The 18,095-nt window shown below is 36.3% G+C and overlaps 1 protein-coding gene across 3 annotated transcripts in view; it reads left to right on the top strand.

Moving 5' to 3' along the window:
* Positions 1 to 18,095, top strand: part of LOC125241550 (FH1/FH2 domain-containing protein 3) — a 78,527-nt gene that overhangs the window by 46,114 nt on the left and 14,318 nt on the right. For all 3 annotated transcript variants that reach the window (XM_048150085.1, XM_048150084.1, XM_048150086.1), the window contains one exon: positions 13,955 to 14,064. In XM_048150085.1, the coding sequence (XP_048006042.1) occupies positions 13,955 to 14,064 (110 nt within the window). The remainder of the gene's footprint in view (positions 1 to 13,954; positions 14,065 to 18,095) is intronic.

Genomic DNA, 18,095 nt, shown 5'->3' with positions numbered 1-18,095 from the left:
GATTGAACTGACAGATTGCATACAAATCTTTTTTAAGATTAAAAATTTTTAAGACTGTCTGTGGTGTGCCTGATACCTAGATTACCTAAGGGTTAACGCTAATAATTGTAAATGACTGCAACTCTCTTTCAATATGTACGAGTATAATACTGAATCTAAAGCCTGTGTGCGTAGCCGAATGCACAAACGTGGCTCAAACGCTCACGAAACGCTCATTGAAGGATAATATCTCTTTCGTAGCTATCTATCTCTATCGCTCCTGCGTATTGGTGCGACAGAGCCAGACTACATTTCTGCGGCGTTTCGGTGGTGGCGTTTCGCGTCGCAGAAAAGCACTTCGGCTACGGGGCCTGACCAGAAATATAACCTACGTGCCACGTTGCGGAATTTCATTAGAACATTTTTTATTCATATTATATACTTACAGGTACTGTGATAAATTCATAATTCATAAATTTCTTTACTATTTTAATATAAATCTTAACTAAATTCACAAATGGAACTACAAAGATTTTCAACAACTTTATATTTTTACGCCATTTTACACTTTTCTTCCTTTAAATTGTATGGAAACACTGACGTGCTTGAAATTATTTTTGATGGATCAACACTGTATAAACTCACTCATTCATTAGATATTCGGAAGTAGTATAGTATGTAGGTAACAAAGAATTTCAGTAGTAATCTATTCCTCGTATAGCGTGTTACTCACCGCGCCGTTCAGCTAAAATTATCTGTTCCAAATAATGCTCAGGTGTTGTAACGAGTGACATAATATTCATAAAGTTATTATTAAATTTGTGCAGCGGACTGGCATATATTTGATATCTAGTGTCGCCCGGTTACCAGCGCTCGGCTGCTTTTTCCTCAGTACGCTTTTGTAACTCGGCCGAGCAACACGTTTACAAAAGCAAGTCTTAAAAAGTTCGAGAAATTTAAAACATCGAGAAGATTATGATTACTTCTAACTTCGTGATATTCCGCTCGGTGCCTTTGGCCCAGCGACGAGACGCAGTGACCTCCTGTAGGCTCCGTCATAAGTACGCGGATAGACATGCCTCACTCACGTGAGACTGACATGGCGTCGTCCCGTGAGACGACAGACATCGTCCCGTGAGACGACAGACGTCGTCCTGTGAGACGACAGACGTCGTCCTGTGAGACGACAGACGTCGTCCCGTGAGACGAAAGATATCGTCCCGTTAGACGATAGAGGTTGTCCTGTGAGACGACAGACGTCGTCCTGTGAAACGACAGATGTCGTCCCGTGAGACAACAGACGTCGTCCCGTGAGACGAAAGACGTCGTCCCGTGAGACGACAGGCGTCGTCCCGTGAGACGACATGACGTCGTCCAGTGAGATGACATGGCGTAGTCCCGTGAGACGACAAGCGTCGTCCCGTTAGACGGCATGGCGTCGTGCCGTGACACGACAGGCGTCGTCCAATGAGACGACATTGCATTGTCCCGCGAGACAACAGGGTTGTTCCTGTGTGGTGGCATGGAGACGATGAAGAAAATTGACAGCGATGGGACGCAGTGTAATCCTATGCACCGTCATAAAGAATATAAAGGACAAATGCTACGCTCACGTAAGACGAGACAGAGCGACGTCCCGTGAGACGACATAGGTTCGTCCCTTGAAAAGTCATAGCTTCGCCTCGTGAGGTGACAGGACACAAGAGATGTCTTGAAACGACAGATGAGGTCCCTTTAGATAACCTGGCCTATGAAAAGATAGGGCCCACGATCCAATAGGGCATCGCCTCGTGATATGACGAAGGAAATCATTCATTGTGCAGACATGATTCGTCATTAGAGATAACATGAATAAAGTTGTGCTGTGCGAAAAAGTACACTGTCATATAAATTGACAAGCGTCGCCCCGTAAAAGATTGAACTTTGCAGCGACTTGGAATTTGGATTTCGTTGCCCTATGCGATGATTTACGACATCCTGTGAGAACCCATTGGGTTATTACATGCTATGCACTAATTCACCTTTCGTGTCATGAGACGAGCGTTATGATCACGAGGCAAAATGTTGTATTTGTACTCGAATCTCAATGAGATTATGTCGCTTTAAGATCTACTTTGCGGTAATTAGATAGATAGATAGATAAAAACTTTATTGCATAAAAATATCATGACAAAAAAAATAATAATAATGAAGAACTATAAGAATTAGCACAACTCTTAACTAAACATACTTTGTATAAGGTATTTCTAAACATATATACTTCGTAGAAGGTCTTTCGAATCAGAACCACAGCGTACGTGTTAACCTGAGACATACACAATTACACAGTTTAGTCATTGTCTTATTAGACAAAAATCATCACGTGATGGGTTCCAATAAGTGGGGTCGTTTTAGACAGGTAAAGTGAACGACATCGGCGTCGTCTCAATTGCCTAATTAGCTAATACATAATCAGCGTGGTCACCTGACCAACAGATGAATGATTGTGAGGAATGTCCAAATTTCTCTCACTCGTGAATATCTGAACGGCCATAATGATGACGAATGTGTGATCCAATTACTGTAAAGCAACGCCGTTATTGCCAACCTAATTTGTCATGTCAACTTTTATAATGCTCGTCATGATAGAGGTTTATTACAATATAGCAGGTTTGACGTTGTGAAAATCCACTTCCACATCTAAAAACGTGTGGGTGGAGCTTCGGTAGCAATTAACTAGCACTTTGTTGCCAGATACTAAGCGAATTAAGAAATATACATAATAGTGATGCTAAACAGAATGAAAAACCACTTTATATTACAAAGCCCTTCTTGCCCAATCAGAAAGGGAGAGGGGGCGGTGAAAATACCAATGGGAAAAAGAAAATCCATTAATTTATGCTACTGTTTTACGCTATTCATAGAATGCAGATTCTTCTAAATGAATGATTAGAGCTCTAGTCTCATCAACTCACGGGCGTCAATAATTGACGCATGGTCTTGGGTCTTGATACGGACTTTAGAAATGCAGAAGAACCACTCAGGTACTTAGCAAATGTTGACTATTAGCTACAAAATAACTTACCGCAAAGGAAAATTCTTGTACTAGGCTCATTACTCTGTGAAACCTGGATATTAGTCTGTATTTCAGCAAACTTATAGCTGTCCGGCTGAAACGTCTAGTCGGACTAATGGCGGATAATGTTCCAGTATATGTTGTTCAGTATACCGAACTGACAAAAGTATCACTTCTGTAGCAATCGACCCAGTAGAGACTTCTGAACCAATTCATTTAGAAATAAAAAGCTACAGCTCGGAAAGTTTTCTAAGTACGATATATACATATATGTACTACAAATTGACCTCAAACTGCCGTTAATCAACCAACTAGACCAAGACTAACGTTAGCTAGACCAAGGTTACAGACAATCCTTGAAGAGGTTAGTTACAAAGACAACAAACTCGTACCGGAAATCTGACTCCCAAATATATACGATATTTTGTGGATAGTTTGGCAGAATAACTTAAAGGATATGTTATTTAGCACAATAGAATTTTAGTATGCCTTGTTGCATTGTTACTCAGGACGGACTCTCGTCGTAAAAGGATTTGTCGGTTGTCCAGTTCGATGGCGTAATGTTACGAATCCTATGTTTCTATAAATAACTAACGAATTAGATTAAAGAGACGACCGAACAATATTCTCAAACTATTTACAGCGAAGAACTATGGCTTACATCTCTTGACCGAAGTAAATGAAGTTGGTCCTAAACTTAAACAACTACACAAAACAAAGCAAGAAACCGTGTTGGTAAATTGTATTCAAAGTGCTTATTTGTTGTTCATACTCATGTATGATATATCGAAAACACTTTAATCTTATTAAAACCAATAGGGCAATACATTTTCCGACGGAAGCCGATTTTCACAATTTGCTAAGGCACTCTTATGGATAAAATGTTGAAAGGTAGTCACTGAATGTGGAGGCCTGTTTCTGAAATGATAAATTAAACGGAAATTGAAGGATGAATCTCTTTCGATTTTAGACCACAGTTTCCTCTTACAAATAAAGAGGCGCTCGCATCCTAAAATTATCGCCCGCTACTGCGGTATTACTAACAGAAAGTTCCCGTTTATTTCATTTGACAAATGTTTTCTGGGGCCTAGAGAGATTAACAGAAGTTGCATATTTACAATTAACTTTTGGAACTCCATTAGCGCGTTGTAGGATCGGTACACATTTCCGCAGTTGCTTACTAAGCGCCATTTATTAGAATTTTGCGGCGCGACTATTTGTCAGTAACAGAGGAGACGCCACAACTTATTCAAAAAACGGTCCGTAAGGCCAGAGGACGAGTCCCAGTCCCAATTGAATTTAGTGTAAGGAACTAGAAATATGATGTTTATAACATTACTGTGCATAAGACTTAATTTAGAAGACTTCGGACTCCTAATATACCTGACATACAAGAATTTGTTAGGACACTCATAAAAGGGAGCGCAGATTCTAGGCAAAATGGGTTTCTAGTGGTAACAGAAAACTTAAAATTATTGCCGTTTAAATAGATATTGATGAACTATATTTATCAGAAGTAAGGTCTTGAGACCTAAATAAAAAATAAAAGCTCAGCGCTTAAGGTACGCAGTAGGTACTTATAGCTACGATATTTTGACCTATTGGTCTCGAATGACAGGCAAGTGTAAATACCATTGTCATCGTCCGTGGCGCTACATGCTACAGCCGTGCGTACGTACGACTTTTAAGAAAATCCTAATTATATGCCATACGATAAATAAATAATTTTCATCTCGATATAATTGTAGAATCAGGTATTACCTTACATAACAGTTGCATCTTGTTTATGGGAAGTCCCGCTGCATATGGATTTTGGGAAATAAGCAAGAATACAGTAAATATTAACCCGTATGTTTATGTGTATACATCAGTTTATAAAGAACGTGAGACATTTATATTATTCGCACAAAAGAGCAATATAGAATATATTGCTTTGCAATTTGGTGATAAATTACGAAAGTGCTGAAAAGAAAACTATTTACTATCTTAAGCTGATGACTGAATTTTAATTATAAATGGGTAATCGTACATCATTAACCCTTATTTGAATAGTTATCTGTCGTCTTACATTCTTATTAGAATATCGAAATGGACTAAAGAGCCATAAGTCGTAATGTTTTAGAATTACTAGCTCACGAATCGTACAATTTTCCCTTTATAAATTCGGCTAGTCAGCACATAAGTCATAAAAATGATAAGCCTAAAAATATATGCATCACATATTCATAATTATTCAAACACAAATTAAATATTTCAAATATCGAAAAAAGCATACTAGCTAGACATAGTAAAAGACTAAATAAAGTTGACTAGTACAGTGTAGAGAGGATTCCCGCATTAACATTCATGTATATTCATGGAAGTATCAAAGTCAATTTAATTAGAAATAATTGCCTTCATTTGATCTTCGCCTAAGTATGTGTGACTCATTAGATCATTGATTCGTTTCAATCGCTTGTATCCCAAAGATTTTTGCTCAGTTGACCCATTTTAATTTAATAGGAAAAATTTACATAGTTTCCGTTCTCGTAAAGACTTTGAGTAGGAGCTTACCTTTTATTATATGGATCCTTAGCTAATCATGGCCATGGTATTATCAATTCAGTCAGAAGCCGAAAATGTATTATCATCTTATTTGCAGTTTTGCTACCAGTCCAGCAGTAACGCATACATTATCGTAATGTGGGTATACATTACAAATTAACATATGATAGCGTGCAATTTCTCCCAACTCAAGCGTCCATTTCAATTGTTTTGGGCAAATGTATATTTCATATACAGAATTCATAACACATTATGCATTGGGAAATGTTGACATTTGGCAGTGGGCTATGTAAGACAATGTTTAAGCTATGTCAATATTGCTTATTACTCAGTATACTAACAATAATATGTGCATATTGAGAGATACATATAGGCGCATTACTTATGGTACAGTAATCAATTTACATGAAAAATAAAAATTTCAACATAATGTCATAATGCTCACGGCAGTGCTATGATATAATTGTGTATTATAGTTACATGATATAATTATAGTTATCTTAAGCAGAAGAAGACTAGTATCTTGGTGAATTTATAAGACAAAAAACATGTATATGATCTTGTTCTGACTAAGGACTGTTGTAAGGGAAACGTGAGACAAATTTTGCCGACGTTGATGTAACACCCATTGATGAAGGGAAGCTCTTCAGAGTTTGGGTTGCTACAGATATTTTCTCACAAAAATGTTAATGAAATAACAGGTTTTATTTCCGTAAATATTGTAATACCGATCTATTAACTACTGGCTTCTATATTCTAAACAAAATTGTGTCTTTACGAGTCGGCGCAGAGTTCATTTATTTAGAAGGACTAACTCAATAGTAAAATGGTACCAGAACGGTCTCGAAACGGAACGGTTTACGGTCCGTGAATTCTATAGTAAGTTTAATTTAAAATGACGAATGTGTGTTTTCTTCCTTTGACATTTTGTTTTAATTTCTTGTGTTTTTTTTTATATATAATTATGGTTAGTATTTAAATTTATCATTATTTTTTGACTAAGTTGTTTAAGATTAGTTAAATTCCTTATTTATTGTATTATTGTTTTTGTATTTTTGACATGTGTTGTTTATGACATATTTCAAAATACATAGTCGTAGTCCACTCCAAAGATCGAAGCAGAACCTTTTTATGAAGATCGTAGACGCTATTTTCCTTCGAAGGTTAGATAAGATGAGGCTCATCGTCATCAAACGTCACATAAACACATAAATTATACGTGCACTGAAAATTTTATCGAAATGCAGGATAATCTGTTAGGTAGTCCAACACAGCGAAACTTCTCAATAAGTTGGGGCCCAATAATTTTATTAATCTCTTATCGATAAGTCTATGATATATTATGGTCACTCGAAGAATGAGCAGTTCAGTTCGGGGTTCGTAGCCAAAAGCTTACTATAATTATAGCTATCTCTGTCGCTCTTCCTTATTGGCGTTGGCGCGAATCTGCGTCGATCGTCAACGATTTTCATTTCGGCTAGGCTGGCTAAGTTTAGTTGCAAGGAAGGTTTCGTCAAATTCTGTACCTTTTGCTTGTTTACCCATTACTTTTTTTAAACTTTTTTAAAATTGGACGTGTTTTTGGTCCTTAACTGAAGATCTTCAATTAACACTTAAGTTGCCGCGTCGCACTCTGTCGCATTAATTGTTTTGTCCTCCAAAACCAGTTACCCATTGTTCGTTTGCTTCAGCCTGCTCGAGTTTCCTTACCACATAGAAGCTAGCTGCTAGACTTTTCTAATTACTAGTATATATATTTAGTAAGTAAATAAAATAGGTACGTAAATATTCGGGGTCTCAATAACGATAATTCACACCTCCGAACCTGCAATCGGTACATCTGTCCAATGTTTTTAATATATTCTTAAGTAAGTGTTTATATACTCGTACCTCCCGCGAGAGATTAGAAGCGTTATAGGTTTAATATTTGTTTTAATTACAAATATACGCAGAGATAATTATTTAAAAGTACATAAATACAACAGGTATGCAAGCGTTATCGCTGTGACTGTTGGTTTTTTTGACAAATAAGCCTCACATTTGCATAAAGGTCACTCACCCTAAAGGCTGCAAAGCAGAGACATCCTACAAAAATAATTATTATTTAACTATATGTCTCATGCTCGTAATTTTTTACTTTATTGATGTAATAGATGTTATGATCAGTAGAAAAAGGGAAGTGTTCATTTAAGACCATAATTATTACCTTAGAAACCCTAGTCAAAATTGCTTCCCACGTCTGTTTCTCTCAAGATAAGTGATGTCACATTTCATCATTCTCCTTGAATTTTCTTCCATTTCCTTGGCGTAAAATTGTAGAAATTACTAAAAAATAAGCTAAAATGTTTCCATATAATATTGAACACTTTCAACTTTCTCACTCTCTTGTTTCTCGTTTCCCTTATTTTCTAAAATTTATTTTAGCACTGTATGTTAGGATTAGGGGATTGTCAAAAATCACCGGTAGTTTAGCTTTATGTTGTCGAGGTAGGTATATAAGGTACAGGTATAAAGTAAATTACGAAATGGAAAAAAACATCGAATAGGTACCTACTGATTAGCACCGAAGGTCACGTAAGATTAGCAGTGACATCAGCTTCCGTCATACTTTTTAGGATTATATATGTATTTCATTTCTTATTTTTAATGTTTGGCTTAGTAGCCAAAGTGTGTAGTGAAGTCACTACAATAACTAATTACCCATATTAACTTAGGTACCTACTTACTAGGCTGGCGCGATAAACCAAAATAAGTCTTTGCCCCGTAACTATATTATGACAAGACGAATAGAAAAGAAACCAAAAGTATGAAAAATAGTGCATTAATTTAAACTGCCCATTGTAAAATGAAGCTTTCTTGCTAATTAACGTACTTTAGGTGTCGTTAACTTAAAGTAAGACACCATTACCCACGATTACCGAAGCTTAAAATAATAAACCATAATCCGTCGTCATTATGCGAGCGAAATTGAACATTTATTGGTATCGTTGCCTGGGTACATGTCTGTCATTAGGCGACTTACTAAGAAAAGAAAACGTTAAGGATAATTATTATACTCAAGATGAACATTATAATAAATATTAAGTATGAAATATATAATAAATATATTATTATTATATATTCACGTTCCCATAGCCATCATAATAGGGGTGTCAAACAAGTTTCCCAACAAATCATATCAATTATGAGTACATGTTTATATTTTTAATTTGGAATATAAGTAAATTAGTAAGTACGAGTATATGTAACACGTACTTTACGTCATATTCGAGTAGGTAATTTCTACTAAGTACTTCAAAATGTTGATTAATTCCGAAACAGGCTCAGAAATCCATCATATTGCACCCATTTCAATCTGAAAGTTTCGAAAATTCCCTAATAGGTGACTTAATACCTACTCCTCGTACATTAACTATTAATTGATGATGATCTACACCAGGAAATTTTGGAGTTGAATAATTAATTACGCATATATTATTGCATGCAAACAAGGTGAAAGATAATGGCTAAGGAGGAACTAGATAAGAGTTACCGGTACCGGTGTTACGCAAATTAATCAAAATATTCCACAGTGCCCAGGATATGCTCATTTATACCTATATTTCAGTAAAATAACTTGCAAGATGTAACAGAAAATAGATTTCACGTTAGTGATTACGTCACTTTGATTCAATTGATAATCAAAGTGTCCAAAAGTCATTCAACTCAAATCAGAAGTAATTATTATGCGCGCGACGGGCTGTTCTGGACGTCTCTATTTGAACACTGTTTTTATTTATTAATACATTGATACATAGTAGCTTAAAGCATACATTTTTGTTCTTTTTGGAGTTTTTGGTATTAAATCCTTTAAATTTTAACCTTATTAAAAAATGCTTACATGTCTTCAATTAAATTATATGCCTCCTCGTAGAGGTTCAGACTATTATAACGACTCATAATGAGGGTTCCTAGTATATTTTTAATGTGGGTATGAATGTTGGTATGAATGCAACATAAGCCAATCGTTCAGAAGTCAACAAACAGTCAACCATTTTCCGTGACTGCTTAATTGAGGACACGGTCTTATCGATAAAAATCGCATTTTATCTCTCTTAAAATACGTGAGTCGACTCAAAGCCCAGGTGTTTTCCGGAGCCTCTGAGTAATCGAGCTGTCTCATCCGATCTATTTTTACAAGCATTTATTTTGCTCAAAGCTTTTTTACAAGCATTTAGTTTGCTAAAAGTTTATTTATTTGGGTAAAGTCTGGCAAACAATAGGTATTAACCCCGTGAGCCAGACCAGACTCACCATGAAGGGTTAACCAGTTTAGACCATTATTGCCAGACTTCTTAGGTGCAGTCAACCAATCTGAATCCTAGGCCACTGTAGAACCCTTTCACAGTAAAAGTCAAACTGACTTCTATAGCAAATACAGCAAAGTGTCCATACGACAGGGTTATAGAGTGGCCTAGGATTCTAATGTAATTGGTTGACTATACTTGGATCTCGCGTTTTTTTAAATTATATTTTGTTATAAGTTATAGACCAAATAAATCGCTGATGTAAGTTATTGAATACCCATTATTAGAAGCAATCTTATGCAAATTATGCATAATGAAGAGGGTTTCCTGGGTTTCTATTTTTTTGTTACCGTCACGTATCAGCAAGCGTAGTAGGTACCTATTTTTTTGGGAATATTGCAGACACCAGATTTTAGACTTAAAATTTTAAGTAGTATTTAGACTTATTTTTTTTAATTTAAAAACTGTTGTAGTCTCTGAAACCTGAACTCTGAACCTAAATAGATACAAACTCAAATGTAAATGCTTTATGCTTTGTCATTTAATTATTCATTATCGTTACCTAACCTCTGAAAAACGTGTCAATCGAAACCGGCCGCTTCCGTTTTTCTGCTAACAGACTGCACGTTAATTTTATCCCGACTTCCCGGTCCCAGTTTCGTTGAGAATAAGGGACACTATTCCGGGCCGCTCCAGATTTCACGCTGTGTTCCGATCGTGCGGCGAGCGATCGACAGGTGACAGTCAGTAATAATACTAGGAATGCGGTGCCCATTGAACATTTTAGAGCAATTGAGTGGTTATAACTTGCAGCTAATGATTAATGTGGAACACCATTATTTATTAGTCGCTGCCGACGCCGCTACCATCGGTCGAACAATGTTTTAACTGGCCCCTGTAATTCGTATGTAATTCGTAAAGACATAAGAGTGCCGTTGTCTAGTATTGATAGAATTGGTCTAATAAACTTCAAATTAATGACATGATATTTACACACATACACGTGAGCTATGCTATCAATGCTATCATACACCAAACACCAAGCGAGTTAGCATTAGGCGGGTCTACCCTCTTAGTCAAATAACTTAACAAGCTCATAAAAAAGACATTATATTTTGTCTCAAACGGATACATTATGGAGAATATTTTTTTTAGTTGGACTCTTCAATTTTCAGGCAAGTATCAATTCTGATTAATTTTTGTTATCACCTTCATCATCAATGGACGAACAATATCATCATTCAAGTTAAAATTAATTGTTAATAGCGTCGTTCACCGTTGTATCAAACCTGGCAACCAAGTGTATAACTGTCTCTGATTGGTCGATAACGCGATAGATTTAAAAAAATGAATTTCAGATGCGGAAAAATTTTAAAAATTAGTATAGAACTTGTATGAAGTTCCAATTTTTAAATTATTACAGTTAACTAAATTGAACTGTAATGAAATATTTATATTATACTTAGTTGACTGTCAAAGACTATCCAACACTGAAAAGTCAGCACTTACAGTTTAGTCTGTCTGTGGTGTCCTAATTGACAGATTAAAGTCGGCGAGTAGAAAAAAAGCTCTTAAGTGTCTACTAATACTGGCTCCCCCAAGTCTGTCTCTCCCGCTGTTACTACAAGTCCCCGTATATAAGCGTTATTGGTTACCCTGGCGACCGGCCAACCGAGGACACGTGTGATGCACCAGCACTTAGCACCTTGCCGTAGTAAACAAAATTACTCACAACGGTGTTGGCGTTGGATCAATTGATGACTGTGCGATGCGACATGGTTCCAACTCGGTAGATCGTATCTTTTGGAACATTGGAAGCTCGACATTCTTCGGCTCTTCACGGTCCAGTTGCTAGTTCTTTTTGGTTGGAAATGTCCTTATTTATTTTCTGCTGCAATCAAGTACTATTTTTGCTGTCGATAGATTAATAGGCCTTTAGTAACTGTAAAGTAAGGAACATTATTTTATTTATAAAATAAAATATAAATATTAGTAAATTGCACAACAGTATTTTTCACTTCAAGCCGTCGAGGTCGATGATTTTTGAGTAGGTATATATTTAATATGATTGAATATGATTATACACGTGCTGTTGCGACTCTTCAATACATCGATAAACATTGAATTTTACGACATCTCAGTAATATTTTGTTGCGTGGCGTCTAACATCTATCTGTATTATTCTGTACTTTGTATCCAAGTGATGTCATCTTTGCAGCAACTTGGCGTTCAAGTGTTAAATCTAAAAATATCTGAATTATTGATTCGTACCAGTACCTTCCTTCGTAACTAATTGTATAAAGAGATGATGGCAAGAGGCCTGATGGAGTGTCCTTGGTCCCTTGGAGTATGGGACGAATGTTAGTGTGGGATGCTACCTGCGTAGACACATTGGCACCGTCTCACCTCCAACGGACCAAGACAAAAGCGGGCGCAGCGGCAGAAAGTGCCGAAATTTTGAAACGTAATAAATACAAAAGTCTTGGCAAAGAATACCTTTTTGTACCCTTTGGTGTAGAAACTCTAGGTCCATGGGGCCCCAGCGCGAACAAGTTGTTCACAGAAATCGCGAAGCGTCTGGTTGAGGTAACTGGTGACCGAAGAGCTGGCGACTTCCTCGCACAACGTATCAGCATTGCGATACAGCGAGGAAATGTCGCCAGTATCCTTGGTACAATGCCTCAAGGGCCTATTTTAGACATTAGCTAGCTTTTAAGTTTAGTCTTAGTTTCTTATATAATTATGTAAATATGTTCATGTAAATAAAGTATTTTATTGTATAAATATGTACAATTAATACCTAGCTTAAGTATATTTCTTTTAGCAGATAAATACACATTGTTATTATTTGCGGAATGTTTCAAAAAGTTAATCTAACTGGCTAAAAGTACCTAATTAATTATAAAAGTACATACTTTCATTCGAATTGAATAATAACGTTATCGCAGAAATAAAGAAAACAGTTCAGACCAAAGAAAAATAAACAGCCATTCTTGAAAATATCCCCTTTCTTCTCGTGGGTGTCGTAGAAGGCGACTATGGGATATGGGTGAAATTGTGGTGTAGGCGAGAGGCTGGCAACCTGTCACTGCAATGCCACAGTTTCCTTTTCTTTCAACCCCTTATTTGCCAAGAGTGGCCCTGAAGCTGTAGTAGTTTCATGTGCTCTGCCTACCCCTTTATGGGATACAGGCGTGATTGTATGTATGTTGTATGTATGAATACTATGAATCTATTTAAACAGTTACTTAACGCCCTCTGTAGTGAACCCAATGAATCAGAATGTCGGTATATGTAACATACAAACCGCTCACTGCGCACATGCATGTTGCAAATGCAGTGTTAAAGTCGGCAGATGGCGCTACAATAAGTACAGTCAGCAGAAAACTAACTGATACAGAAGTGAGGGACGTGATAAAAATACGACCTTAGAGACTGCTTGTAATAATAATATTTTTATTGCGACCATGGTATTAGATACAGTTGCCATAATAAAAATGTACAGCAGCTCATGGACCCTGATAAGGAGATAGCAATTTATCAATGAAGTTATATGGTGCTCCCACACTGGCTGTTATAAATGTTATATAACATGGTATGACTAGGACAGCGCGCCATCGCGCTGTCTCTATCACACCATGTTATACATATAACATTTTGCATAGCAGCCCAGTGTGGGAGCATAATTAGTAATTCGTAGAGATTTTCTGGATCACATTTACAGTAGCTAAAAATGTAATCGGCTTGGAAGACCTCGGGATTCTCACCTTTTAGAATCCCGATTTGTCTTTCTCTTCTCGATGAAAACAAAGCGCAAATTTATCTGAAAACGCACTTTTTTCTAAGTTTAGACATGGATAAAATCTAAACATATTATGTTGTTATTCATCTTGAAAACACTTACCGTGCAACGAAAGACATATCCACATCAAATTCATATATTTGTATAGGGGCCGAGCGTGTCAAATTTTGTACTGAAGTTGATTCTTGCCTGTAATTTTAAATATGTCTCAGGCTCTTGATTGTTCATATCATTAATATATGTTGTCGCAACGAGGCATTTTTTATATTTTGTCTTTTTTGTCAACAGTTGGACGACGCGACCCTGCAGGTGTTCAAAGATGGCGACTACGGGCCGTACCTCGACCTGGACTCCACGCTCAACGAGCAGGACGAGGAGCTGGAGGGCCTGCAAGACAGGTATGACTATACATGAACTTATATTTCACTGTAGAGACCCGTCCGGAACACTCAGAACAGTATCATCAAGGCTGGCTGGCAAGTGGTACACCACCACACCACCACCACAATATACAGTCCATGCACCGTCAAAACCTTCAGGGCATGAATCTAAAATCGCCGTCAATAGAAATTGTCAACAATGTAAACAAACTATTCTATAAAATATCATTATTCTAGCACAATTTTATTACTTAAAAGGTTGAGCATCATAATGTGATAAGAATTGATTAAATAACACATGGATTTAGCCAGTATCTGATGAGTTAGAATGAAAATTAAAGACATTTTGACTACAAGGTTTGTTTACATTGTTCACAAGTTCTATTGACGGCGACTTTAATCTTAATTACTTAAGAGGCCTTACGACTTGGAAAATTACTTCAACTCAAATTATGATATTCAGGCATCTTCTGGGTGAACTCACTCCATCGTAGGCCACGTCTTTGCCTTTGGCTAGTCTGTGGCCCAAAGTAAGCTCATTATATAATAATAAAAAAAATACTTTGATCTTAATTTGAGCAAGTAAAAGATAGAGATTTTTTTGCGTGTAGTAATATATGTGGAAAACCCTATTTTTACTAAAATTTGGTCAATTTCGAGTGATTGTTGAGTTGAGATTTCTCCATAAAACGTCACTGAGATACATCTAAATTGAATGTTATTATTAGATCACAATAGCCCTGTTAAGCAAGTAACAGGGAGAAAATACTATGATTTACGTTACATCACACTGAAAAAGTAGGTACTTAAATACTTACAAAATTAATAAGCGGTATTGGGGAATAAGGCCTAGGGAACAAGAAATACAAGAATCCTCTACCAGTCAACTAATGGGCTAAACCAGAAAGATTAAGTAGGTGTAGTGTCTTAATAAAAACAAGGAAAAGGAAAATGTAACCTAACTAAACTATGGATAGATGTAATTATATTAAAGTATACATAATTACATATACTTTAATTATAAATACCTACGACCATGAAAATTTTCTATTATTTTGCATACTTTCCACTTTGTACAAAGTGTTTGAAAAAAAATTCAACTTGGGACGCTTTTGTTTACCTAGTAGGATCAAAGATGCTCGTGAGTCGTGATTCTGAATAAGAATACTTAACATTAAACCTATTTTTATAAAAAAAATTTTTGAATCTTTTTTCGCGAAAATGCCCCGTTACAAGTAGTTACAGTCAGTTGGGCCCTGACAGAATGGATGTGCGTACGAGCGGCCCCCCGCTGCACTTCCTCTTTACTCTATCCCTCCTCAATGAGAATAGCCCACCATCTATTAGGACATCTAAATACACTAGCCGATCCTGCAGTGAATGTTTCTTTCTTACTGTTATTATGGTGCCGTGGTTGCGCCTAGTTCGATTCGAGGAATGAAAAATACCTATAGGGAACTTGACTGTAATTAATTAGTTAAAATAATAGTTATTTGTTTTACAAGGGGGCAAAGTTGTTGTTTAACCGCACGTACCAATATTGAAGCCCGAGCAAGCGAAAGATTCCAATATTGAACCGCGAGCGTAGCGAGTGGTTCAAAAAGTGGAATCTTGAGCGTTGCGAGGGTTTCAAGGCACGACGGTTAAACAACTTTGCCCCCTTGTAAAACAAATAACTATTTCACCACACCAACTGATAAAGGCTTACTTTGCTATTCGAAAACAGGTAGCAAAACTGCATTTTATCCACAAGAGTGCAAAGTAATTTCATACAAATTTTAACTTGATATCTTGAGCTGGCTGGCAGAAATTACCTATAAATGATGAAATTGAATTATAAATATTGAACAAATTGATAGATTTGATTTACATAGATGTTTTATAGTCGGTATTTTGTTCGCGTATATTTTATACCATGCATGAAATAAAACATGAGATAATTATAAGAAAGACAGAAGTTATTTTTAAATCCAATTTCTATTTAATTAGTCAGGTAGAAATATATGTATAAAGTAAACTGAGTTTACCATGACGTCACTCAATTCGATTTCATATAAATTGCATAATACCTCTATATTAGCCAGTCGTTCAAATTCGTTTTGACAGTTCATAAAAAGAATCTGATTTGACTAAGAGGCAAGTAGCCTATTGTATTTAGAGTCATCTTATCCGTATTAAGCTTCAATTGGTAAACAATGTAAACATACGTAGTATTCTGGTAAATCACTAAATAGGTTCTTACACGTTAAACTTTCGTGAGACATATTCAAATAATTAATGAATCTACGGTTGTACTCACGTTATTATATCGCTATTGCTGCGACATGTTTCGGGCCGATTCGGAGGCCCCTCTTCAGGCATATCGAGTTCACGCGATATAATAACGTGAGTACAACCGTAGATTCATTAATTATTTAAATAGGTTCTTATTTTTAAGTCCCATTGACTGGGGTACTACAATTTTGTGATAAACCTATACAGATATTATTATGATTGCCTGCGATTTAGCTGGTGCCACCACGATTGCTCGTTGGCTTATATAACAATACTGGTGATTTTACTATATATTAATAAAATCTAATTGGTCAACGTGATGGTTTCGCAATCCATTTTTGTTATTACTTATTAGTCTTATAACTTAAGTATTAGCACTTAAAATATATGTTTTAATTAATATTCGCTTTCTTGATAAATACATTTTATATACGTGCCATTTTTCAATCAAGGGTTGTCAGTATGGCACCATTTCCATAGCTTCAATATGAAATCTGACTATAACCTACATATTCACAATATTTTGATTGAAAACGTCACATGTGTGCCTCACGATTAATATAAAAATAGAAAATAAGATCCCACCCATCCTGACGGCTTTAGTACCTAGTGCACCGGGCTCGGGATCCCTATATAATAAATATAGTTGAACATCAAATTAAGGTAGGGTGTCCAATTTTTCTCGACTCGCTAGACAAAATCATTAATTCAATCATTTAAATTAAGGAACGAAGGAGGACTAAGGAGAATATAGGGCCATATGCCATATGTATTGACAGTTTCCAATAATTAATACCTATAAGTATTTATTTACGTATACAGTAGTTACAGATACAGATAATAAACATTTATAGCGCGATGTAGAAATTGTAACAGTTGGTACAGCGACATCTCTCGTGACATAATATATTAAATTTATTAGTATGACACTTGCTCTACGGAATTACAGTTCCGAACAGAAATGCCTTAATAATTAAATTATCTTCTTCCTATCGCTATCCAGGCCAACTGCCACGACTCACGAGAGCACGGGGTCCTCTTTGGCAACTAATCCCAAGATTTGGCGTAGACACTAGTTATTACCAAAGCGACTGCCAATTAAAACTTAATAATTTATTTTGCTTTTATATAACGTTAAACATATTATATGCTGTGATCTAATTACTGTCAATTTTGTATGACGTATATGGCTAATTATACAAAAACGATATGACCAATTCTATCTATAGAAAGCTGAAGCGAAACCGTGAGTGCGTCTCGTAGGTTTTTCGAGCCGATGAAGGTGAACCCGCGCAAAAACTGGGTCTCGCGCACACAATGCACTTGCACTGATCATACAGGCTGCTCTTAATAAATAACAATCTGAATTTCATTTTTTTGATAACTATTTCATTTTTGATACAAACTTTTATCGGCGATTGGTTTTTTTTTATATGCAACTAATAAGTCATTCAATTATAAGTTCTTATGAATTTTGTGTCCCTACATTGTGTGATGTGTGAACATAATGTTGCGTTATCAAACCTACCAAGTTTTAGTGTAGAAATTCCTAACAGGAAGGTGACATTGAGATCTACCTAAGGCACTGGTCCCACCGCGAGCTAGTAAGCTATGAGCTATCGGCTATAAAAACGAACAAAAGATAAGCCCTCCCGTGCAAATAAAAGAAACACGGCGATATTGATAGCTCACCGCTGGGCGAGTAACTATAAACATCGCCGTGTCTCTTTTATTTACGCGAGAGTAATTATCTTCTGTTCGTTTTTATAGCCGAT

Source organism: Leguminivora glycinivorella, chromosome Z (assembly GCF_023078275.1).
Source record: "Leguminivora glycinivorella isolate SPB_JAAS2020 chromosome Z, LegGlyc_1.1, whole genome shotgun sequence".
NCBI lineage: Eukaryota > Metazoa > Arthropoda > Insecta > Lepidoptera > Tortricidae > Leguminivora > Leguminivora glycinivorella.
The sequence above is the reverse complement of the archived record's forward strand: the minus strand, read 5'-3'. Positions and strand labels throughout refer to the sequence as shown.